Source organism: Fringilla coelebs (assembly GCF_963513975.1).
Source record: "Fringilla coelebs genome assembly, chromosome: Z".
NCBI classification, from domain to species: Eukaryota; Metazoa; Chordata; class Aves; order Passeriformes; family Fringillidae; genus Fringilla; species Fringilla coelebs.
In genome coordinates this window covers 38,865,797-38,890,600 of record NC_140031.1, presented here as the reverse complement: position 1 = coordinate 38,890,600, position 24,804 = coordinate 38,865,797, and the positions used below count along the sequence as shown (strand labels likewise).

The following is a 24,804-nucleotide window of genomic DNA, read 5'->3' as shown; positions in this document are numbered from 1 at the left end:
GGCAGCAGTTGTGGTGGTGTTCAATTTTGCTATGGTTCTACTGATTTTCCCTGCTATCCTGAGCATGGACCTTTATCGTCGGGAAGACAGGAGACTGGACATATTTTGCTGTTTTACAAGGTGAGAGTTAGCAGTAGCTCTGTCCTTTCTGTGGTCACCAATCAGTGCATCCATTCCTTGTCAGGAGTGGGAATTCTTCACTAAAGTGGGGTCAGCATGTTGTTGTTACCATTTCATTGCTACTGACTGGCTTATATTTGCTACCTTGTTTTTCACCTGCCTGAAGGGAAAAGCTGAAATATATATGTCTCCCTCTCTTCCCCCACATCCCCTTCCCCCCACACTTTTCCCTTCATTCCTACCTATGTTCATTTTGACTGTTGGAGAACAATGTTCTGAAAGCAGATGAAAGATCCACTATTTAGAAATATCTTGAAGTATTTTTAAAAGGTTATGACTTGCTGCAAGGTGTCCAGTGCCAGTACTGGCTAATCTCGGAAAGCTGTACATAACTCAGGATACTGAGAAGTCTGATTTACAGTAAATTTTTATGCTTTTATGCTTTTAAACCTAAATAAATAAACTCTGAATTACTTCCCCTTAGGTGAGTTTTTCATAGCACTATAAGGAATAATCACTACCACTACAGGATAATGCTTGATAAAGTGTCCTTTTTGGCTGCAGTAGTAAAACAGAATGGTAATACTGCCATTCTAAAGTGTGTGCAAACATACTCTCACCTGATACACAGCCAACTCTGAACCTATAATGGAGGCTAGGAGTCTGCTGTTGTCAGTGGAGCCACTGCTTGGACACAAAACATCTTTTCTACCTTAGTTTTTGCTTTTGACTGCAGTGAAGAGGGTAAGCTACACTTCTACACATGTACTCCTACTGTCATAACCAAGATGTGGAGAATCTGCATTGGGACGTTTTAGCCTTTTACATGCATCCAGGAGCTGATAGTTTAATATTTAATGTCAAAGGAAGAAGAAAGAAAACATTTTATTAAATTTGTCTCTGAGGGAATGGTTAAAACAGGGAGTAGATCCTAAGCTATTTCTTATTTAGTCATAGTTCCAGAGAACAGCTGAATGTATTACAGTATTGGAGCCCCAATTCAGACCTTCCATTTATTCCCTCATCAAAAGCTGCACCAAATGTGCATCAGAATTCAGCCCCTTTGCGTGTGAAGAATCCAGTTAGTGAGAGCTTGCTTTGATTAGGTAGGCAACATTCTGAATTCCTCTTGTTTTTGTAGGATTTGTGCACTTGGTGAAAAATGTCTGATACTGTTTAGTATCATACATTTGCCATTTCTCATGTGCAGGAATCAGTTTGTCTCTGATAATTATATTTTTTAATATAAACTGATTAGATAACTGTTAGGGTCTTGCATAGACTAAAATAAAGGGAATACTTCAACTTCTGTGGTTTTGTCTCTTCATATGGCCCATCCTTCCTAGAAATCAATCCTTTCATTAATACTTTAATGTTTTCCTGATTTATAAAATATTCAGTCAGTATATGGCAAATCATTTCAACCTGCCTCCCAAAAGTCTGAGATCTTATCCAGAAGGCTCAAATATTTTTAACAGTTACTTCATTTGTTCTAAACACAGGAACTAGCTATGTCATGCATTTCCCTCTTCATCTAAATATCTTAATTCTCAGCACGGGCACAGAGATGCAAACTCACAGACTTACTGTGCATTCAGACTGTACAACTACCTGATGAGCATGTGTAATTAATGGAGTGATGTATGTATATGTCAATGTCTTCAGACAGATGCTGTTTCCTTCTTCCTGGAGGACAAGAAATTAGCACATATTCTCAGGGGCTTACACTGTGAACCATGTCTTAGAGATGTTTCCTAAATGCACAGAATGAAATTAATATCTAAGTGTTACATGTAATTAGTAGAAGTAGATAGAAGTAGGAAAAAATCTCAGATGAAAGCATGTTGTCCTATCTAGCCTGATTAAAATAAGGATCTGTCTCAATGCGATGGTTTTTTTCTTCTCTTACAGCCCGTGTGTCACTAGAGTGATTCAGGTTGAGCCTCAAGCATATGTGGAAAATGACAATACTTGCTACAGTCCTCCACCCCCGTACAGCAGCCACAGTTTTGCACATGAAACTCAGATTACAATGCAGTCCACGGTGCAGCTGCGCACAGAATACGACCCTCACACGCAGGTGTACTACACCACAGCAGAGCCTCGCTCCGAAATATCCGTGCAGCCAGTGACAGTGACGCAGGATAACCTGAGCTGCCAGAGCCCAGAAAGCACAAGCTCGACGAGGGATTTGCTTTCCCAATTCTCAGACTCCAGTATACATTGCCTTGAGCAACCCTGTACAAAGTGGACACTCTCCTCTTTTGCAGAAAAGCATTATGCTCCGTTCCTCCTAAAACCAAAAGCTAAGGTAATTGGGGAAGTATTTACCTGGTTTTCAAAATTAGATTTCTGCCTCGCCCAGTTAAAAAACTATCCTAGCAATGGTTTTAAGTATAAGGAAGAAATATAACTCTAGTGAAATAACAGTTTTTAATAATTTACAGCTGATTTCTTATTTTATAATTTTATCTTGCAAGTGCTATAGAGACATATGTAAAATATATGTTACAAGTGAGGGTTCTGGTGACTTTTAGTAACACAAGCTTGTGAACAGTGAAAGTAATGTCACTTTTAAAATAGAAATTTCTCATCCATGATGCAGAGCCCCTTCAAGGAAGAACAAATTATCTTAGTCATGTATGCATGACTTAGTATGTTATATGCATTAAAAAACCACCAGAAAAATAAAACCTTGAAAGTACTGATGGATGTTAATTTTGGATTTGGCTTTGTAGTATGACATTATGAATTTTTAGGTCCTTTAGAAGCCTAAAACCAAATACATCTCTGTTTTCTGTTGCAGATTGTGGTTATTTTTCTTTTTCTGGGTTTACTTGGGCTCAGCCTGTATGGAACCACCCGGGTAAGAGATGGACTAGATCTCACAGACATTGTACCACGGGAAACACGGGAATATGACTTTATTGCAGCACAGTTCAAGTACTTTTCATTCTACAACATGTACATTGTGACACAGAAAGCAGACTATCCAAATGTCCAGCAGTTACTTTATGAACTTCACAGAAGTTTCAGCAACGTGGCATATGTTTTGTTGGAAGAGGATAGGCAGCTCCCCAAAATGTGGTTGCACTACTTTCGAGACTGGCTGCAAGGTAAGAGAGCGTTACAGAAACTTTTCCTAGTTTGTCAGAAAGAGCAATTGCTGACAGTGGTATTGCTGTAACACAGTCACACAGTTAAAGGCTCTGAGCAGTAGGGAGAATGCCCAGGTGCTGCTTTGAGCCCACGTGTGGGCTTGCTCTTCATCACTTATTTTCTTTGTGTTTAAGTTTGCTCCCCAGTAACACAGTTTTGAAGCTTTAAGGGATTTATATCCATGCCAATCATGTCTAAGCAGTTGATGAGGCGTTATGCATTATGGCCAAATATGGCCCTGTGTCTTGCAAAAATAAGTATTTGGTGAGTGTTTTCAGAGCAGTGAATGAAAAATCCCTGTCCGGTGAAGTATTCTGACACAGACTTAGCTTTCCGCTCTTGAGGGATCTTGTTGGCTTCAACTGGGACTGCTGGCATGAAGAAAACTCAGTGTGGCTTATGTGTTTTATTGGGCTAGGAATTTACTGCATAGTCCAGGTTTCTAATCAACTACACTCACCCTTTCTGTAGTGCTGTTTTTCTGTGCTGAAGTGTGACAGGGTGGGGAAAGACAAGAGAAGGCATGGCCTTTCAGGTACTATGATGATAATTATATTGAAACCAAGTAATTGAATATTGAAGGTACTTTAACAGCCAACATACCCTGCCCTGGATTACTTTGGTCCTACCTATGTCTTTCTATTGGGAGAATTTATAGGAAATGTTTGCAAAAAAAAAAAAAAATTGTACTGACCTGGTGAGACTGTAAATTTTAAACTTAATTGTGTACAGATGTGATTCTTAGAAAACATATCAGTAACTGTCAGTATCTGATGTATTTTATTCCTTCTGAAAATATGTTGAACAATATTAGGAAAGCAGATGCATGTAAGTGACAAATCTATACAAAATGAGGTTTCCCATGTGTTTAATGCATTCCTAAATAACGCAAAGCAGTATTTCAGCTATTAGCTTTGGGGGGTTTTAATGGTTTTTAAATACATTGGATCCATTCATTGCAGTCTACTTACTGGAAGCTTTATTTAAAATATTTTGCTCACATAAGCATATTTAGCTGTAAGGGACGGCATTACTGGCAGGAAGAAAATTCAACGTAGCTAGATGTTTGCTGGGTTGGAACCTTACTATGCTTGCTAGAATTCTAAGCAATCGTCCTTCTACATGCTTTCCCAAATTCTCTTAAACCTCTGCTGTTTATTTTGTTTCTTTTGTGGTTATTTTTTGCTGCTGTTCCAAAACAGTAGGAAAAAGTGTATCTGGTGTCCCCCCTTTCTCTTTTCCCGCCTCCCCCACGAGGGAGATGGAAATCTGAGATTGTGTTCAGGAAGCTTTATTAGTGCTCAACCTCAGCACAGTCTGCCAGAGATAAAGTCAGGAGGAGGTGCCCTTGGATCTGCTCCCTTGCGGGCTGCTCCAAGTGCAATGCTGGAGGCTGGCCCATTTGGTGCTACTGCCAGGAGCGCTCCTCTTCCCAGTGCCCCTCTGTCAGGTGCACCACATACTTCCCCAAACCTCTTTCACCTTGGGTGTCTCCCTGTCCTCTTTGCAGTCCTCTGTGTCCCTCTTGTGCCAAGGGCTGTTTGTGTGGCCAAGGGCCGGCGTGTCCCCTCACTCTGTGTGTCCCTGCTCGTGCCTGTTCTTTGCAGACATGCTCTTCTCAGAGCTGTGCTCCCATCTGTACTTAGCTCAGCACAGAGTTGCTTTTCCCCTCCAGTCCACATTAGCCAGCCTATCCTTATCTGTCCTCTGCTTTCCTTCCACTGGAGCAGCTGTGTGTATTCCCGGTGCCTGGGGCACACTGGCAGGCTGCCTGGAGCTAAAATGTTACAGTGGCACAGTCAGGGTGACACAAAGAAGCTGTAGTGACTTGCTGCGGTCCGTGTGACATGCCAGTCCTGTGACAGGCTGTGGATTGGCCTTTTGATCACACACAGCTTTAGAATTAATCATTTTGATTATTAATTAGCACTTTGGTCTGCATCCTTACCTCTCCTCCCCACCTTTTCTGAGGGGGTGACAACTAATACAACCCTGCTGCTTTGTAAAGTCGCAGGGCTCTTAGCACAGAGTGTGATATTGCATTCACGGGGCTGTAAAGGAGGATGTTGGGATGTATCAATAGAAAGAGATTATATTTTCAAGTGGTACAGGGAATTGATGTAACAGGGGGGAACTGGACTGTTGTACTAAAAGCTGCTGTGCCTGTCATAGTTGGGGAATGATCAAAAGGTGCAGACTGACAGGCAGAATAACACCTGATTGTTACCCACTGTGGCTGATGCCAAAAGAGTCAAGGGAAGGGAAGATGAAGATAGAATTTACAAACAAGGTACAAGTTTAGGCTGGATTCAGGGAGAATCCTCTGTGAGGTAGAGCAGTTCTACTGGCATGGTTTTATGCACTGGAAGGAGCAGATAATCAAAGCAGGAACAGCTTTGACCTGCATGTCTAATTCCTGCTGACTTGACTGTGAATCCAGTGCCAGAGGTTAATGGCTCAAGATGGCCTTCTGACACACACACATTTGTCCAGCAGAATGAAGGATGCAACAACATGTGAACAACCATTTTTTACCAAGAAGGCACCCTTGGTTTAGCTGTGCATTCTTCCTCATCTAATAGCAGTGGAGTCTGCCTTCTGCCTCATGCACTTCTCTTTTCAGAGACCCCTCTTATTTTGCTTTCTAGTATTGTTTATGTCACCGTATTTTCTGTTACTTAAAATGCAACAGAAGAAAAGTTCACGCTAATCATTCATTTAAGCTGTAAATGTTAACATTGCTTTTGTTAGTGACCAAATGTAAATGAGGTAGCTTGGATTCCCTGATGGCTTCTAATTAGGCTTGTTTTTGCAAAGGGAGATCTTATCTGGTGTTTCAAGGTAGCAGCTGCTCACATGAGCCAGGAGGAATTCCTTCCTCAGCCCCACTCCCACATAATTTTCAATATTGTCACTTTCTTCTGAAGCACGAAGCAAAAGCGACTGCTTATGTGAAAAAAATCCATTATATAAAGTTTTAAAAATTCCCTTAATTTCTATAACTTTTCTGCAGAAAGATGTCAGCAAGATACTTTCATCTTTCTGCCCAGAAACATATAGTTTATCCCATTCATGATAGATTAAATGTCTATTAAAATAATTGTTATGATCATGTTTGCTGTGAAAACAGCAAAGTCTGCTACAAATTTCAAAGTGTAATGGCAAATTTTACTTCTTGCAAGATTGAAATTCTTCAGAAATTAAGTACACCTGCCAGTGGATTCTTAATATTCTTTCTGTAGACTTTCATTTTCAGCAAGGCAAGTTATAAAATCACCCGAAACATAAAGTGTTTTAAGCTAGCTGAAGAATAAAACTGTAAAAGGGAGGAGGGTTTGAAGGATGACCAAACTTGTGAGAGCAGGGGAGCAGGAGGATGTGGTGGAGATGTAAGAGAGCTGAGTTTTCACCCACTACAGTAATGTTTCAAGTACATGCCCTTTTTTGCAACCTCAAACTGGTATGTCGCATGCCAGTGGAATTATTTATTATTGTGTCTGTGGAGCCCCCTGACAGGGGTGGGATGTTTATGTGAAAGCTCTGCCCTGGCATGCTGCCTTTCATAGAGTTTGTGTGTTTCTTCTGTGGAAGGTAGACACTTCTACTGGAAGTTGCACTGTTCTTAGATCACCTCCTTCTTCTCCATGTGCTTTTTTGACAGCATCCTCTTCAGTTTCCAAAGTCATTGTGTTTCTTGCCGCTGATATAATAGCCCAAATACTCTCACCTGGCCACTTTGTGAGAGCTGGACTTGGCACAGATGGGATGGATTGGTATTTTTGCATACTCTTACCAATGTTTCCCCTCTCTGCGGTGCCAGCAAATGGTGCTTTTATGAAAGGGAACCTCAAAGTCCTTTGGTGATGCCAGAAAACCTGATGGCAAATTGTCCTCCTCCTGGAGCAGTGCTAGAGGACTGCATGCAGAGATCTGGCAGGCTTCTTTCATCACTTGGTTGTCAGCCTGTTGGCTGCACATGGTTTAGTGAGACAGCCTCGGAGGCAGTTTTCTAAGGAAGAGAGGATGAGTTTGTCAATGGGAATGGGTACTCTGCCCAGGAGTCAGTGTCAGCTGGGAGCACTTTCTCTTCAATGCTCTTATCTCAGCACAGCTGTAGCTAACCTATCCAGCCTGCAGTGATGGTTTTCATTACGGCTCCTCAGCCCAGCTGTGAGGTGGGTCGATGATTTCCTCCACTGCCACTCCCCCAGCCTTTTTCTTCCCTTCCCTGGACATGCGGTTTGTCATCTGCTTGCACAGAGCCTCCTTGTACTGGGCTGTGGCTTCCTGTACTAAATCTGATCCAAATTTCTGCTGTGAGGTATTCCCTCCCCCTTGAAGGGTGGCAAGGAGGAAAATAACAGTTGAGAGTGAATAGGTGTTGGCTGTGATCTTTACATGTGCTGGCAGCAGATCCCATGACTTGTATTAGCTGCACAAGTTGAACAGATGGAACAAATTGACAAAATCGTGTTCACTCACGCTGTGCTTGAGGAGCAGCTGAGTTGCTGTTTGAAGTTGAAAGTTTGAGTGTGTTTTTCTCCCTGCTCGTAGTGGAATTTCTGGTTAGAGTGTAGAGGCTATTGCCCCAGTGCTCTGCAGTAGCTCAAAACAGTAATGAGAGCGGTGTGTGTCCTCCTCTGTGGCTCCATGCACTCAGACAGGGTCTTGGTGAGGCAGAGGCAAGTAAGGAGAACGTTTCCCTTCTAGGTAACAGACTTATGCCTCCTCTGGTTGAAAGATGGTGAAGCTGGATGAGGGCTGAGCTCAGCCCTTTTCTGTGCTAGACAAGATTAACTCTTTCCCATACACTTCTCCAAGTGGAATGCTTGGAGAAGATCTTCAATTTCTCTTAAGGGAAAGCCATTTTTGGCAGTTCACAAGGTATCTGCAGCTTGCTAGCTCAACTTCGCTGGTCTGCACAACCTGGGGACTCCTGGGGCTTCTACCTTGTATTTCCTTGCTTCCCCTGCCTACATTTGGGCAAAATATTGGACATGCAACTGACACTTACCACACACTGACAGCATGGAGCCCCAAATTTAGGAGGCACCAGGTCAATAATTTTCATGCTGATTCAGTATGAAGAAGCATCATTATTCTTTCTCCTTCTGAAACTTGTTTATAATAGTGATTATTCACCTGCTTATTCTGCCTTCTCCTTGTCTCTCTTAACTCCTCAGGACTTCAAGATGCGTTTGACAGTGACTGGGAAACTGGGAAGATCACTTACAACAGCTACAAAAACGGTTCTGACGATGCTGTTTTGGCTTACAAACTCTTGGTACAAACAGGCAACCATGCAAAGCCCATTGACATCAGCCAGGTAGTGTACAGAGTTTACACAACAATGCACAAGCCATCAGGAGTGGGGGGAGGTGCAAAGTCTACAGAGGTTGTAGTATCATTTTTCCAGCTCAAGGAGCTGAATGCCTGAATTATTCCTTTCTTGTATGGCCTTGCTGAAGCCACTCCTCAGATGCAGTGTGGCCTATGTTACTAAGTGTTCAAATCAACATGGCAAATACCAGTCCTAGATTGTTACTGGGCGGTGTGCATTTTGTGCTCCCATGCCAGGCATGCTCAGTTTCTGTGGAAATTGTGAAAAATACCTCTCTGCATCCATAGGTGTATGGAGTTTAGTCCTATGTCAGACATTTGCAATTATTTGTTTTGTTCCTACTGATCTGTTCAAAGAAGAACATTTTTAAAAAGATATTGATGAATTATAGAGGAAGGAGACTGAAGTGATCACATGCAGTAGCAAATTCTTGTACCACCATCACTAAATATATCTAAAGTGCTTTAGAACTACCAATTGCAGTTGTTAAAGCTGACTAAATAAAATATGCCTGAGGTTACCACAGCATACGACTGCATTTGCTGCAGCCATTTGCAAGTGGAAATACATTAGGAATGACTCCTTAAACTAAAATCAGATTTCAAATGCTGAAGAAGAAATTCTTCAATAACATGCCTTCTCCTCTCTGAGAGTCATCGTCAACTCACTGTGCTTTCAGGCAGAAAAATAGTGTTTTTAATGAGCTTCTTGGCAGTTCTGCTTACTGTCTTTCTTTTTTCTTCCTGGCATTAAAGGTGACAGATTTACAGAGTATATTGTTCAAAGTTACTGTAGTGTGTGAAACACACTGCTGTATAGCAACATGCAACATGCTGTCAGGTCTGAATGAAGCTTCACCAATGAATTAGGCAAAGAAAGGGAGTTGAAGAGAAAACCTTCAGTGAGATTTTGTTTAGCAGAGTGTACCAGGTACGCTGTGGAACAAATGCAATTGGACTGCAGCTGCTGATATAATTTCCTGTGCCTGGGAGGGAGAAAAGTGTGGTGCACCCACAGGGGTTGAGTGCTGTACTGTGCAGTTCCAGAGACAGCTTGAAGACATACAGTTGTTGCATATCCTGTGGACTAATTGAATCCAGATCCTTGGAATCCAACTTTTTTTTTTTTTTTTAACTGCTGTCACTGTTGTTTTTCATTTCATTAAAAAGACCTGGAACTGGAGCTCAGCCAGAATTTTAAATAAACAAAACAAAAAGTCCCAGTAATACTTTTCACCCATGGAGTCCTCTGCAAGAGCTCTAGCTCTGCAGGATTTGGCTAGCAGAACCCTGGAAGTATACCACTGCTGTTTACCCCACAAATGCATTTGCCCACAGTGACCCAAATAACAAGGGGCAGTCGTCTGCTTTTTTGACGCTGGGCATTTTCTGAATATGTAGGTCATAGGAGGCAAGTGTTAGCAAAATTTATACAGATGTTGTTTTATTTTTATAGCTCTCCTCCATTTACTGGGTGGCATTTCCTTCAGTGTTAACAACAGAGGTTAACTGCACACAGACATGTATAGGGACTCTTGCCAGGTTTTCTTTCCGTGTCTTTAAATATGTTTCTCCAGCTTGGTTGTTTTTCATTCTTGGCTGCAGTCTTTCAGAATTTGGATTTAATTGGTTCAGTGTATTCTGGAACCATCTGTTGATTTACTAGTTATTGTAAATATTATATGAGTACTAATTTATAAATAACCACTGTCACTGCCTTTTCTTAGATTTTGGTTTTATTGTCCAGCAATAGTCTACTGATAAGTCCCTTCAAGTGAAGATTTCATCTTCTTTTGCTTTGACCCTCCTGTACATGTGTTGCACCTCCAGGCCATTTGTTGAAAGCATTATGGCAAGAGCGTTGAAAGCAAAACTTGTTCTGAAAGGTTTCTAATTTTTTCCCACTTTGCAGTTGACTAAACAGCGTCTGGTGGATGCGGATGGAATCATTAACCCAAATGCTTTCTACATCTACCTGACAGCCTGGGTTAGCAACGACCCTGTGGCGTATGCTGCCTCGCAGGCCAACATCCGCCCGCACCGCCCCGAGTGGGTCCACGACAAGGCAGACTACATGCCAGAAACACGGCTGAGGAGTAAGTAGTGTTTCATCCTGCAGTTTACATGAGTGTCCCCACTCCTCCCTTCCAGCACCAGTAACCCCTGAAGCTGCACAGGGCCCAGAAGCATAAGCAGGAGAAGACACTGTGTTGTGCTGTAGTCATAGGAGATACAAGCGCTGCTGAGACTGTGACAGCATTGCAGGGTTTTATCATGTTGAATAATGAGTTATAGAACAGTTTAAAGCTCTAAAATTTTATAGCAAGCATTGTTTTTTTAAAGTGTTACCTGATAGTTCTATCTGTGTGAGAAACCTAGGCATTTCATTAAATTCCTGCCTAAGTTTTTCTGAAATTTCATTGCTGAAATTCTATCATGGTTGTTCTCAATTCTTAATATCTAAGAAATTTTTACCAAGGTAACTCATACACTAAGCTACTGCACTGATAAGTGCTGACAAGAGCTAGAGGGACTAGGGGAGAAGTCCCACTCCACACCATTCACTGTTTTCTTGGCACCAATACCAAAAGCTGGCTTAGATTCAGCTTTCAATTGAGGATTGCTAGTTGGACACCAGTAGGGAAGGAGAGAGGGCATATAGGGGACAACTGGTGCACTTGGAAATGTGGTTGGATAACCATGCTTCAGTGTATCCAAACGCTAGAGCTTTGTGGCAGTCAGCCAAGTTTTGTCTTAATGAAAATTTATAACTGAGATTATAATAGGGCAAATCATGTTAAGCAAGTCAACTGAATGAAGCTGCAGGGCTGGAACACACAATGGCAGTAACCAAAAGCTTGTTGAAGTAGCTTTTTCTTTTCTAGTCATAGAGTAGACCTTGCATTACACTCAAAAAGAAGTATGGAGAGTGTTGATTTGTCAAATTATTAAGGAATAATAAGTTATATATTTCCTCAGTAAGCCATTACTTCTATATTATGGGGATTTTTCCTCCACTAATTTCCATCTGAATGTGGATTTCTGCATCTGAATTTCTAAATATTCGATGGAAATCTTTAAAAAACAACCAACCTGCTCAAGCCTAATTTTCCTCTAGTTTTGTGTCAGTGGATGTCAGTTAATCTTAGGGAAATTATCTTTGATTTTGAAGAAACTGCATAAAAGAGGAGCATTTGGATAACATTTTTAATTATGTGATTGTCTACTCCTATGTTGCAGTTAGGGATTTTTGACTAGGTATTCTGTAAAAAGCACTGTAACACTGATCAGGATTAAATACATGGATTTAAATATAACTGTTAAATTATATATAACTGTTAGGGAACTTGGTGAGGGTGTGTTTTTCCCATTACGCTGTATGATAAAATAATCTCACATACTGCTTCCAGTTTCTCTTTATTGGAGAGTTTTAAAACTATAATTAATTCCAAACAAGTAAATTTAAATTTGTCACCTTTTATGCATTTTGCCGTGAAGAATAAAATGTTTTGCTAACTCTGGTCTCTGTATATCATCTTCTTCCCAAAAGCGCATTTTAACACTGCTGTCATTTTCCTAGTTCCAGCAGCCGAGCCCATAGAATATGCTCAATTTCCTTTCTACCTCAATGGATTGCGTGAAACTTCTGACTTTGTGGAGGCTATCGAGAAAGTGAGAGCTATCTGTAATAACTACACCAGTTTGGGGATCTCCAGCTACCCTAATGGTTACCCGTTTCTCTTCTGGGAGCAGTACATTGGACTTCGTCACTGGCTCCTCTTATCCATTAGTGTGGTTTTGGCTTGCACGTTTCTGGTGTGTGCCCTCTTCCTCCTAAACCCCTGGACAGCTGGGATCATTGTAAGTTTATTATAAGGGTCTTTGTTGAAGTCAAATTCCTTTCAGCATAGCTCTTGCCGTAGTCGGGAAGGTTTTGTTTATGTCTGGGCCTCTGGTGGAGTATGTATATTGCATCATTCATTATATATTTATTCAACTTGAGGGGGCAGGGTTCATGCTGAAGGTACATACCTTAATAACCTTAATCTTCTGGCTGCCTTTTTTGCAGGTTTAAAGGTTTCTTAGAAAGCTACATAAACTTTTACCCTTGCTCAAATGCATATAAGAAATAAAGACACAGAGGAAAATTAGGAGCTTTATTGAAATAATTTCTAATTCTGTATTCCTTCTCTTCTTTTGTCACACATAATTTTTTTTTAAGGCAGTTGCTTATGACTAGCTTGTCTGTAAATTTTTGCAGCCATTCCTGAATGCAATATTTCTGGAAAAAACTGAAATGCTCATGTTGTACAGTACAGACTGTGGAAAGCTGGTAACTGAGAGAGGAGAAAGAGCATAAAATTGTAAACTGCAGAGAATACTCCTCCATGCTTTCTGCAAGGCACCAAAAGCCTCTCAGTAAACATTCAGTTAAATTGAATGATGATGTCCTTATGTTTAAATTCCATAAACTATTGTATGGTTTATAAAAAGCCAGAAGTAGAAAAGTATAAAACAGTTACTAGTTTTTTAAATGTACATTTATATGACAGGTATGTTAAAAGGTAAATGTTTAGTCTAGAATATTTTTCATAGCACCTTATCAAGCAATTTATGTTATTATGCTTGATTCATTTGCTTATAAAATCATTTATTGTAGTGCATACTTTTTCTTCTTTGGAAAAGGAGTTTTATTTTCAGAGTCCACCATTGCTTTTATGAATGTGTCTATTTTTTTTTTTTTTTCCTCCTGCTTGGCTTTAGCTACTTTTAAAGTTGATGCTCCAGATTTCCTTCCCTCCCTTTTCCTCAGTTTTTTTTTACAAGGTAGATCAAAGAAAAATAAAAGCTTCCTCTTATATTTAACTGTTCACTTTGTCCATGTCAATCCCCTCCAAATACCTTAAAAGCTGAGAGTCCCTCTGTAACATGAGATTCATCAGCTGATTATGGCATTCAGTTTCTTCTGTGCTTTAGACATATTGTCTAAAGAATAAATTAAAATATTATAATAAATTTAAAAAAATAAAGAAGTGTTGTCTGAAAGATGGGTGGAAAAGAAAAATGTACCTTTTGGGAGTATCCATGATAAGGAGGAATAAATGTTTTTTCAGCTCACTGATGGATTATAACCAATACAAAGCTGGTGCTTCACATGTTAACTGGTTCTTAGGGTGTAATTTAGACTGGCTGTGCAGCATTCATTGCCATTGAGAGTAATGAAACAAGTAAGAGCACCTTGTCTTTGGGAATATAGGATGGCTTTGAGGAATATGTCCTGTGGTAACCACGTTCTTTTGAAATGTCTTTCTCCTCATTGTCTGGAGTATAAGAAATACTAATAGATGTTTGAAATCATCTAGGTGGTGGTGCTGGCTCTGATGACTGTGGAGCTGTTTGGCATGATGGGACTAATTGGAATAAAGCTGAGTGCAGTGCCTGTGGTTATCCTGATTGCTTCTGTTGGCATTGGTGTGGAATTCACTGTTCATGTTGCTTTGGTACGTAAAATCAAGAAGCATTTTAAAAACATTTTAAAATAAAATGGTGGCAATGTTCAGATCTCAAATCCTTACAGTTTCTTGTCAGTGACATGATTCTCAGAAGGCAAATGGTCACGGTTTTGTGTACCTTTCTGTTTGTCTCAATGGAACAAGAGTTGATCTTCATGAGGTGGTTCCTAGCTATTCAGTCAGTCCCCCAGGAGACAAGAGAGCATACATTAGCCGTGATACCTGTTTGTCTGATTAATACAATTATATAGAGAAAACAGAGATCTTAAATCACCTTGCTTCATTCCAGACTCTCATGATCATTGTCTGAAGCCTCCGTGTTGCTGCATCAGTGTTACACAGCTTTTTGATGCCTCTTGCATGCAGATTCTCTGTTTCACAAAAGTGAATTCTTCAGAGGAACTTTTCAAAATCAGATATTGTGTCACTTGGTGTTTCTGGACTTCTTGAATATGAACATGTTTGAATTAGTGTTCCATTTAAAATCTGCACCTTCTTTTCAGAAGCCATTGGCTAATAATAGTGGGCACAAACATGCAGTCTTTATGAAAATATTTTTCTACTGTTTAGCTAGTGGTTTAGATGATGTACAGAGTTAGGGCACATAAAGTCACCCTAAATGAAAAGAATCATTCTGAGAAAAACCCAAGTGGAAGTAGGATAAGGTTAAAGAGGAGCAATTGGATTCCTCAAGTGATGACATGTTTTTTTCCCCTGCTGGTACAGATAGACTTTTGGAGGTAAATGAATTTGCTAGGACTTGGAATAGTTTGGGAAGTGTTAGTGTAGATGAGGGAGAAAGAAATGACAGCTTCTTAGTATTGAAGATTTAAAACAGGAAAAATGGAAAAAATAAAACTTGTTTGTTGACAAAACAGTTGTTTCTAGATGGGAAGAAACTCATTTAATTTACAGGACTTGTGCCTGACGGTAAAATGCCAAGCAAACTGAAAATAGTGGTTTTCTCACATTGACACCAGAGATAAAAACTTTGGAACACATAAATAGTCAAATCAGTGTTGTATAAACAAAAAAGGTAGTGCTGGAACTTTTAATGCCAAATTTAATTGAGTTTAAGAGTGATTCACAATCCAGTTGTGGGTCAGTTTTCTGATATTGCTTGTGAATTGTGACCTTGTTTTTTTCCTAGTTCTAGAGAAGAGAGACCTAAATTCCAGGACTGTGAGGAAGACAGCTGCTTCAGCGCGTCTTAATAGCCAGTAGGGAATTAACTAAAAGAGAGCTCTTACAAATCTCAGTAACAAGATCAGTCAGGTTCTTGTTTTCTTAAACCATTAAGTCATACACAGCGTAGACAAATTTATAACAAATTTATAACAAATTTATAACAAATTTATAACACCAGCATTTGCATGTTCTTGATAAAGCTTATTCATACAGAGCTGTAAAGATGAAGACAGTTCACTAGTGATATTATTGCTCAGGCACTACCACATTCAGCACTATTCCTAGCATAATTTTATATATATAGAACTACTAGCTTTGAAGTACTAAAAGTTTCAAAAATCTTGAGTGAAATGAAAATGTTAAAAAAAGTCATAGAAGCCATGGACCCACAAGAATGAGAGGAGCAGCCCTGCAATTTTCACACCTGTAGTCCTTTCACCAGGATATGGATTCTTTCAGGTGGAAATAGGCAAATCCAGAGACAAAAGGCCACTGTTTTAAGTAGGCATTGCTTCCAGAATGATTATAATCTGTCTCTGTTATCAGTGCTTACTCTGGTTGTGTGACTTCAGCAGCTGCTGTGGTATATCTGCAGGATCAAGCCTTCTCTCAAGGGTTACCTACAGAGATAACTTTGATAAACTGTAGTTTACAGTAATTGACTGATGGAGATCTGTGTATGCTAGGAGAGAGGCTGTTTGGAAGGTTGTATACATCTGCCTAAGGAAATGGACTTTTTTGTTTTACAGGCATTTTTAACTGCCATAGGAGACAGGAACCATAGGGCTGTCCTTGCATTGGAACACATGTTTGCACCAGTGCTGGATGGGGCCGTGTCCACTCTGCTTGGGGTGTTAATGCTTGCAGGATCAGAGTTTGATTTTATTGTCAGGTAAAGCATTTTTGTGTTTTGACTTTCTCTCAAAAATAAAAATATGTGTGCTTTTAATTTTTATTCACTTCAGTGAATCTGTCATTTATTACTATGCATGGTGTGTCAAGTATGCTTATGTCATGGTCCTGCTTTCCCTCTGTTTTATTAACTCCTTGTTACTTGCTAGAAATGGTAGTGTTTCCATTGCTGACATTAAAATCTGTTCCAGGAAAATCTGAGACTTAGCATGAAGGAACACAAACATGTTGCTCTTTAGAAAGTTTGCCAATTCTGGGTTTGAATTAGTTCAAAGCATCTTGTATTGTCCAGTATTGGCTGCAGCTGACCTTTAGCCTTGAGGTCCTCCATACTTCTTGTGTGCACAAGAATTTGTATGCAAAAGACATGTGAACCTACAAACATTTGACTGTGCTGCAAATAACTCTCTCAGGGCCTTCCCCTTCTATCCTTATGTAGGTTTTACATGATGAGGAAAAGGGATGGGGGGATGTGGGAGGGAGAAGGCGCTGCCTGGGAGCTGGGGAACCATAAATATGAACACAGAACTTCATACTAAAATTTTGTACAGCAAAGCCTAAAGGACCTTCTGTTTAGAACTACAAGCAGGCTGTTTCTTGTGAATATAATTAAGAATGTGTGTTTGTCAAGTATAGAGGAAAGCAAGTCTTTTCTTGAGGGGAATTTGAGAAGTGCAATGAAACAGATCCTCTTCTATTCCAAACAACCTGTGGAGCTCTGCAAAATGGCTAATCTTAGAAGTAACACAGGCTCTTTGTGGTAAACTATAGCACACACACAAAAAAATAACCCAAGCCCTAAAATGGAACTGAGGTAGAACTGGGCCAAATAAAAATGCTCTGAAAGATGGCTTAACTACTTAGGTAGACATAAGCTGAATAGATGACTAGACTTAACTGACATCCATTTGACAACAAGAACAACAAATGTCAGGGGCAGGAACTGGGAGAATGACTGCTAAATCTCATCAGGCTTTTTGTTTATGTATGAAAGAAATTTGAAGAAAGCAGGCGGTTTGCAGTCAGATCTCATGAAACCTGCATGAAGATTATTACTATATGGTATTTCATGTCCCAAAATAATTTTTTCCCCCTGGAATCACTAATTTTTTTACTTTATTGAATTGATATTGAAGAAATATAATTTTTCTTTTAGGTCCTGGTTTTGTAAGGGTTGGAACATTTTACATACAGGTTACTGATAGATTTAACCTAAATTTACAGGGTTTTATTTTTGGTGTGCTACTTTCCTACTTAACAGATGAGATTTTGGCACTCATTTTTGTGTCATAGCAAATGGAAGATTGTAGCAGCCCTTCACACCAAATTTGGATTGGATGTGCTCTCAGTTTATAAAATGAGCCTTTCAACTTTTCAACTTATGTTATTTTACTTTTTTTGGCCATCAGTTTCTGTTTTTATAGCACAATCTCACTTCAGCTTGCTGTGTTTAAAAAACATAGTAAAATAAACTATGGGGAGCCTGAGCATTGTTAGAGTGGGCGAAGAAGATCCTAAACTTCCGGAAAGCGACAGATTAGTCCAGCAATGTGGAAGATTAAGTAAATTAACAGACACTGTATACACCAACTGGTCAAAGCTATAATCCTCCTGTTTATTCTAACATTAGATGGATGAGATGCAAATGTTTTTAATGTCTGTTGTTGATCTGTGTCCCAGTTTAAAGTTCTGGTGGTTTATGTTAGTAGAGTAGATTGGCTTGCTGATTTTTGTTAATGCAGATCAGAAATTCCCAAATGTTTACAATAGCAGGATATTTATAGTTTTACAGGAGTCTGATATATTTGATCAGATGTGGAAACAGGGAGACAGTAAAGTTTGTTGCCAGCTAGACAATGTAATCAGCAGACCCATTAGTAGCAAACTTGCCCTCTGTTCTTCTCCTTTGCCTTCTCCTTCAGGAATTTACCAAGACTGAGTCCTTGAAATCATTAGTTACAACTCAGCCTTAAGTTTAGTCTGAGCCCCAGCTGTGCCGAATACCAACTAGCAAGACTTTCCTTTTACTGACAGGTTTACCTTGGTATTCATGAAGGATCCCAGACCTTAGCCCTCAGTGGTGGGAAAGGACAACTACTTGTGCACTTTTCTCTTCTTCCATAGTATTTCAGCCTTTATGTTTGAATTGGCTGACGCAAAACAAGAGTATTCAGAGATGCTAAATTGTTCAACAAAAGATTAGCCTGCAATGCAGCTCTGCCATTGTGGAGCGCTCTTACTCAGTACAATGCTGAAGCTTACTATAGAATGGGCATTTTCTTTGCAGAAAGCGGGTTCCTGTGTTGTAAAAGAGTTGCAATTCAAGCTATTTGGTAAAACTGGAACTCACAGAATTCTAGGCGTTAAGTTTGATTAATGAACGGCAAGGAAAACCCTTACCTGATATACTGTAGATTTAATTAGACATTCTGCTGTAAGTTGCAGAAGCATTTCACAGTGGATTAGCTGCTGGGAGAAGAGGGCTTCTTTTCCTTCTACACTAAATTGTTTAAATTCTACACCCTTCACTTCATTTGTTTGCTTCTGCTGGGTTTTCACTAATGGGGGCCCCTTTTCATTGTATTTGTGCTTTCAATCCATTCAGCCATTCCCTGCACATTCCATATTTTTGTGTTTGTGTAACACATTCATAAATAACATTACATGCTTCCAGATTCTTGGAAATTAACAAATTTAATTTTTTTCTTTCCTTTTCAACTAACACTTTGTGGAATGTAGCTTCTCTCTAATTCAAAAGGTAAAACCCCCTATATTTTATATGGAAAGTGATACAATTGTTTCCTTTGATGTTAGTAATATGTTATAGTTAATTTAGTATCTGTATTATTTTAACATATGTAGGGGTAATTTGTAATCCCTTGTTTCTAACAGTGCCTATTCTCTCCCCCAAACCATTTACACTGTACTTCAGGTATTTCTTTGCTGTTTTGGCAATCCTAACTATTCTGGGAGTTCTCAATGGATTGGTGCTGCTTCCTGTTCTTCTCTCATTCTTTGGACCATACCCTGAGGTCAGTAAAAGTAATGGTGAACAGAAAAATAATATGTCTGTGTTGCTGTCCCCCTCAATCACACCCTGGTTTTAGAAAGTATTTTATAAGTTTTCTTGGGTTAAGTTTCTTGCTCTCAGGCTTCTTTATAAATTTTTATGTAAAGTGCTGTTTGTTACGTAGTTAATACTACTCTTTTTAAAGTTTGTTTTTTAATAAGTCCTGTTTTAGAGGTCACAATAAGCAAACCTGTAGTGTTATTTGTACTACTAGCATAATGTGATATGCAAACAAGCTTGTAAAATAAGGATTTCCCTCAATATTTTCCAAAAGATAGTTTGTTTTGTACACATACCTTCTGCTTTCCTAACCTCACTGGCTCTGTTGCATTCCTCGAAGTTTTTAACTGAGCAGACCACCAGGAAGGCCTGTGTGGACCAACACACACAGTGGTGGTCTATGGACCACACTTTGATAACCATGACTGGTCTGCCAGAAGGTCCCTACTGCCCAGTCGCCTCTCCCTGCGGCATTCTCCTGCCTCAAGGAGCACTTTTGATGTGGGGAAGGCTTCAGTATAAAGTCCAAGTCCAGACTCCAGGATTCACAGATACCAGCTTTATATTTGGTTGTTGGTCACTTATTACCTACCCTGTAGTTAACACAATTACTGTGTTATGTGGGGTTATCTTTATCACGTGTCAATAGAATCAGTGTGCTATGTTTTACATGTCTATATATATATATATATATATATATATATATATATATATGTGTGTGTGTGTGTGTGTGTGCAAGAATAAAACACAAGGTATGTATTCAGCACTGCTATATTTCAGAAGTGTTTGGGTTCTTTTAATATTAGTAAAACAGTTTTGACAATAATGTGTACTCTCCTAATTCCTAACAGTATGCATGACTTGTCTCTTACTCAAACAATGTGAATGTGTGTGTTATTACCATATATATTGCTGTGATGTGTGTATCCATCTCTCTTTGCAAACAGACACAGAGTAACACTGTCCCAAGCCACTGAGGTGATTTTATGAAATCACTGCTAATGCTTGCTGAAGGAGGAGGGGAACTCACATATTATTTTTATTTTTATATTTGCTCTTCCTGATACAATGATATTCAGCAGAATCTGTGTAGTCTTGCTTACATATGTATCTGCAGATGGAGGTCATGTCTTTTATACTTCCATTAATTTTTTTCAGTTCAGTATCTGTGTTCATCAGAAAACTGTTGCTAAGCTTGCTGTGGCATGGCAGGGTGTATTTGGCAGAACATTGTTTGTGTCAAGCACTAGTGATTAAAAGGGTAAAGCTGGCTGAACGTAACTGGAAGTGTTGCTGTCACCAGGTTTCTCCAGCCAACGGACAGGACAGATTGCCCACACCATCTCCTGAGCCTCCCCCCAGTACTGTGAGGTTTGCACTGCCACCTGGCCACACAAATAATGCTTCAGATTCCTCTGACTCTGAGTACAGCTCTCAAACCACAGTGTCTGGCATCAGTGAAGAGCTGCATCAGTACGAGGCCACACGAGGTCCTGGGGCACCAGTCCATCAAGTAATAGTGGAAGCGACTGAGAATCCTCTCTTTGCAAGATCCACTGTAAGTAGCTTTCATATGTATTAGCAGGAGGGCAAGAAGAAGTTTTTTGGTGTGTTTTGTTTTCTGGGTTTTTTTAAAAAATCTCTTTATTTTTGTGACAAACTCTTTCTGACTGATTGTGCTTTGTGACTTGGTGACAAAACCTGTTTGCAGGGAGTGAAGGTTCTCCTCATTCTCTCCTTTAGAACTGAGCTGGGGGTAAAGTGGTGGTACAAAAGCAGGGCCTTAGGCATGGGTAATTGCTATTACATCCTATTGGCACCAGCCACAAGAGAGAGCTCTCAGTCTGTTTGATGACTGTTTTCAGAGAAGGAGGAGAGATTACAAGATCCCAACTTCTTTCACACAGCTCCTTGTGGATTGCTATCATATACCTCTCTGTGGCAGCACATTTGGAGAGAAAGATTAGATCCAGAAGAAAGCAGTTTAAATGTTGTACCAAATCTTGGGCCTTGTTGCATCTTGCTACTGGGTTGGCATAATTGCGATTTCAAAGGAAAGTGAAAAAGCTCTGTCTCCTACCCCTGCTGATGTTGCATGCTGAGCTGCAATGTGGATCTGGTTTTGTTCAGCAGAGGCCTAGAAATAGGTACAAGCACAGCCACATTTGAAGTTGGTCACGGTTTATTGACTGATGTAGCTGCTGTGCTTCACGCTCTTTATGGAAATCAGAAAACAGATTCCTACAGTCTATACAAACTACCCCACTAACATCCTGTGTATGTTCCCTGCATGGAATAGCCTTTTCCAAATGCCTGCAATTCTGCTTGTGGAGTTAAGACCAAGTGCTTGTCACCCATCCCTTTGAAAAGATGGACCAGCGTGTAGGAAGCTTACAATAATGTTTTCAGCTGTCATCCTGTGTTTTTCTGAAGATGCGCTTTCCAGGTTTTAATAACTTCAGACAAAAACCATGGAAAAATCAATTATCAGATTCCACAACATTCCCTTTGTAGAGTCAAAGCAGTATTATAATTATTCCCAGCATAAAACATAAGCAGGCGTAGTATTTGCTCGCTTTGCTCCGTCAGAGCCGTAACCGTGCCTGTCTCTCTCAGGTGGTTCAGCCGGAAGCAAGGCATCAGCCCAGCCCTCGGATGCAGTCGAATCCCGAGCCCAGCGCGCAGCAGCCGTGGCATCAGGGCAGACAGCCCAAAAGGGAAGCGAGGGAAGGGCCGCGACCACCTCCTTACCGCCCTCGCAGGGACGCTTTTGAAATTTCTACTGAAGGGCACTCAGGACCCAGCAGCAGCAGCAGGGATCGCTCGGGCCACAAGGCTCGCTGCCACAGCGTGAGGAGCCCGGCGTTCGGGGCCGCGGGCGCCGCGGGAGCAGCCTACTGCCAGCCCATCACTACTGTGACTGCCTCGGCCTCAGTCACTGTGGCTGTGCACCCTGCCCTGCACAGCCACAGCCCTCGGGGAGCGAGCTTCCCATCCTACGAGGGACACCACGAAGCCGGCCATGCGCCGTTTGAGGACCCCCACGTGCCTTTTAATGTGCGGTGTGAAAGAAGAAATTCTAAAGTGGAAGTTATAGAACTGCAAGATGTTGAATGTGAGGAGAGGATACCTGGCAACAGCTCACAATAAGGTACGTCCATCCCGTGTAACTGAAAGCTTTGGCCTGTGTTAGGCAACGGTGTGATCAAAAGAAAGAGGAAAAATAAAGTTTCTCAGAGGTAACTTTTCATAGATAGCACCACTTACAGGTCACGCTGATCACCTTAAATCTGCTAACTGTGAATATAGTACAGTTTGCACTAGACATGAGGCTGGCTAAGATAGAGCACTCCAACACTGAGAAGTCATACTGCATTCAGACATTTACTACTTCAAAGAGCCTTGCAAAATGGAGTACATCACACAATCGTACAATCCCAGTTTACCAGATGAGGAAAATAAAGCAGAGATGTATAACATCTTCAGAGCTGCACGACTGCATTTACCATTGTGTAAGTCCTGTCTTCTGATCCCTGAATCAGGCATGCTTTAAAACATTATATAAAATGACATTGCCTAGGAGAGTGTAAAGTTGCCAGCTACTTCAGGAATTGTCATCTCTTGAATAAAATAGTTTGTGAAAAAATTTAAAGTCCATAATAAGGGCTGAATCCCTCTGGAAGGTAAGCCAAGTGTGAAGTGGGAAGTCCTACCATGCCTAGTGCACCTCTGCTCAGCAGTGGCCCCTGCTCTTTGGAGAGGCCCTCAGAGACCTCCCCAGTGACCTCGTACACTGGAGGTGTCTGAGCTGACCTCTACCGTGCCAGGGGCATCTGCAGTGGCAACTGCACGTTTGTACAGGGTAGAGCTGCCCCTTGAGTTTTTACACTGAAAACTTCTTGGGGCTTTTACATGAAAAAATTTTCTCACTATTTTTACTATGTTCTTCTCTTGCAGGGGAAAAGAAAGGGGTTAGAATAGTTACTTATCTGTGGATTGCTGTTTTATCTCTTTGCTTGTCTGAGATTTTCAGTGACAGACACCAGTCTGAGCAGAGCAAGTAATTTTATTTTGATTCTAGAATGAATATTTTGCACGTACACATGCATGCATGTGTATGCACGCACATGCAGAGTTTTGATGGAAATTTTTATGATAATTCAAAATGAAACCGCTTTCTGAATTATAAAATGTCTCTCCAAACATCCCAAAAGAGTAAATAGATGTGAATGCCTTTAGCCTTGAAGTCCAGAAATATGACAAATAATAGTTTCCACAGAAAAAGGAAATACTTGGGCTTAGTTTTTTCAAGCTGAAGTGTATGGTAATGTGAGACTCTTAAATAAACTCAGTATTCATTGTAGCATACTTCTCCTTCAACCGTTCATTGTTTTTGACTGAATTTGTCACAGCTATCTAAAACCGGGAACTTAGAAATTAAAACATCTACATTTTTTAAATTGGCATCATTATTTCTTCACAAGGAAATTAATGACTGAGATGAAAGTAGAGCCAGCATTTCCTGACTGCAAACTCTAACCACAAGAATCATGAAATGAGTTGGTTTCATTTGATTTGTTTGTTTTTCTTGAAATTTAGTGAATGTTTGCTTTTTTCTCTCTGGTTACTTGTACAGGGTAATAACTGAAGCAAAGAAGAGGCCAAAGATGGAAAACTGTATTCCAGAACTGCTTGAAGAGAAGAACTGCTGGAAGTTGTAGAAAAGGACATGCTGCATCAGGACAACAGTTCACTGTTACTGTAACCTATTGTATTATTTTGTTAAATATTTCTTTTAAGTATTTAAAAGATGTACACATATGTAATATACAAAAGAATGATGTAAAGTAGTATAGTCTGGAGTAATTTGCCTTTGGGCAATAGAATGGGGACAATATTGTGTGCTCTTTGTACTTTTTGTACATTGATATCTGTGCCACAACTAAGCTTAATCTAGTTCTAAATTTCAGCATAAGTTGCTGCTGCTTAAATATTTTATAATTTACTTGTATAATTCTATGCAAATATTGCTTATGTAATAGGATTTTTTTAAAGGTACATGTCTGTTTAAAATATTTTAAATTTGTGTATCACAACCCTGTGGTAGTATGAAATGTTACTGTTAACTTTCAAACACGCTATGCGTGGTAATTTTTAAAATAAGCAAATATGAAGAAAAGCAAGTTAATCTGGGAGGCTTAAATAGACTTAGCTATGTGCAGGTTTTGTTTTGCTGTATGTGTCCAAGTGTGCATCTGGAAATATGCATGCTTTTGTGTGTATGTTTCTGGTGTACTCTAGTTTCTCTTTTACTGTATGTTAACACTTGGTGGGCTTACAAACCCACTGATGCTGATGTGAGTCTGGCTTTCCCTGTTAGTAGGCACTAGTGAAAACTCTGTTGTTGTTTACCAGTATATACAACTATAGACTGCCATCATCAAAGGCCCAACTAAAATACTAGAGAAGACAGGGAGCTGAGGTTTAGAATTATGTTTCCCA

The 24,804-nt window shown here is 40.1% G+C and overlaps 1 protein-coding gene across 1 annotated transcript in view; it reads left to right on the top strand.

Annotated features, from left to right (window-relative positions):
- Positions 1 to 24,138, top strand: part of PTCH1 (patched 1) — a 65,038-nt gene extending 40,900 nt beyond the window's left edge. Inside the window, exons 13-24 of the mRNA XM_084225096.1 lie at positions 2 to 120; positions 2,032 to 2,431; positions 2,927 to 3,236; positions 8,463 to 8,605; positions 10,532 to 10,715; positions 12,200 to 12,480; positions 13,983 to 14,120; positions 16,070 to 16,212; positions 19,165 to 19,264; positions 20,606 to 20,860; positions 21,919 to 22,453; positions 23,939 to 24,138. Of these exons, the coding sequence (XP_084081222.1) occupies positions 2 to 120; positions 2,032 to 2,431; positions 2,927 to 3,236; positions 8,463 to 8,605; positions 10,532 to 10,715; positions 12,200 to 12,480; positions 13,983 to 14,120; positions 16,070 to 16,212; positions 19,165 to 19,264; positions 20,606 to 20,860; positions 21,919 to 22,452 (2,607 nt within the window). The 3' untranslated portion in view covers position 22,453; positions 23,939 to 24,138. The remainder of the gene's footprint in view (position 1; positions 121 to 2,031; positions 2,432 to 2,926; positions 3,237 to 8,462; positions 8,606 to 10,531; positions 10,716 to 12,199; positions 12,481 to 13,982; positions 14,121 to 16,069; positions 16,213 to 19,164; positions 19,265 to 20,605; positions 20,861 to 21,918; positions 22,454 to 23,938) is intronic.
- Positions 24,139 to 24,804: the final 666 nt, after the last annotated feature.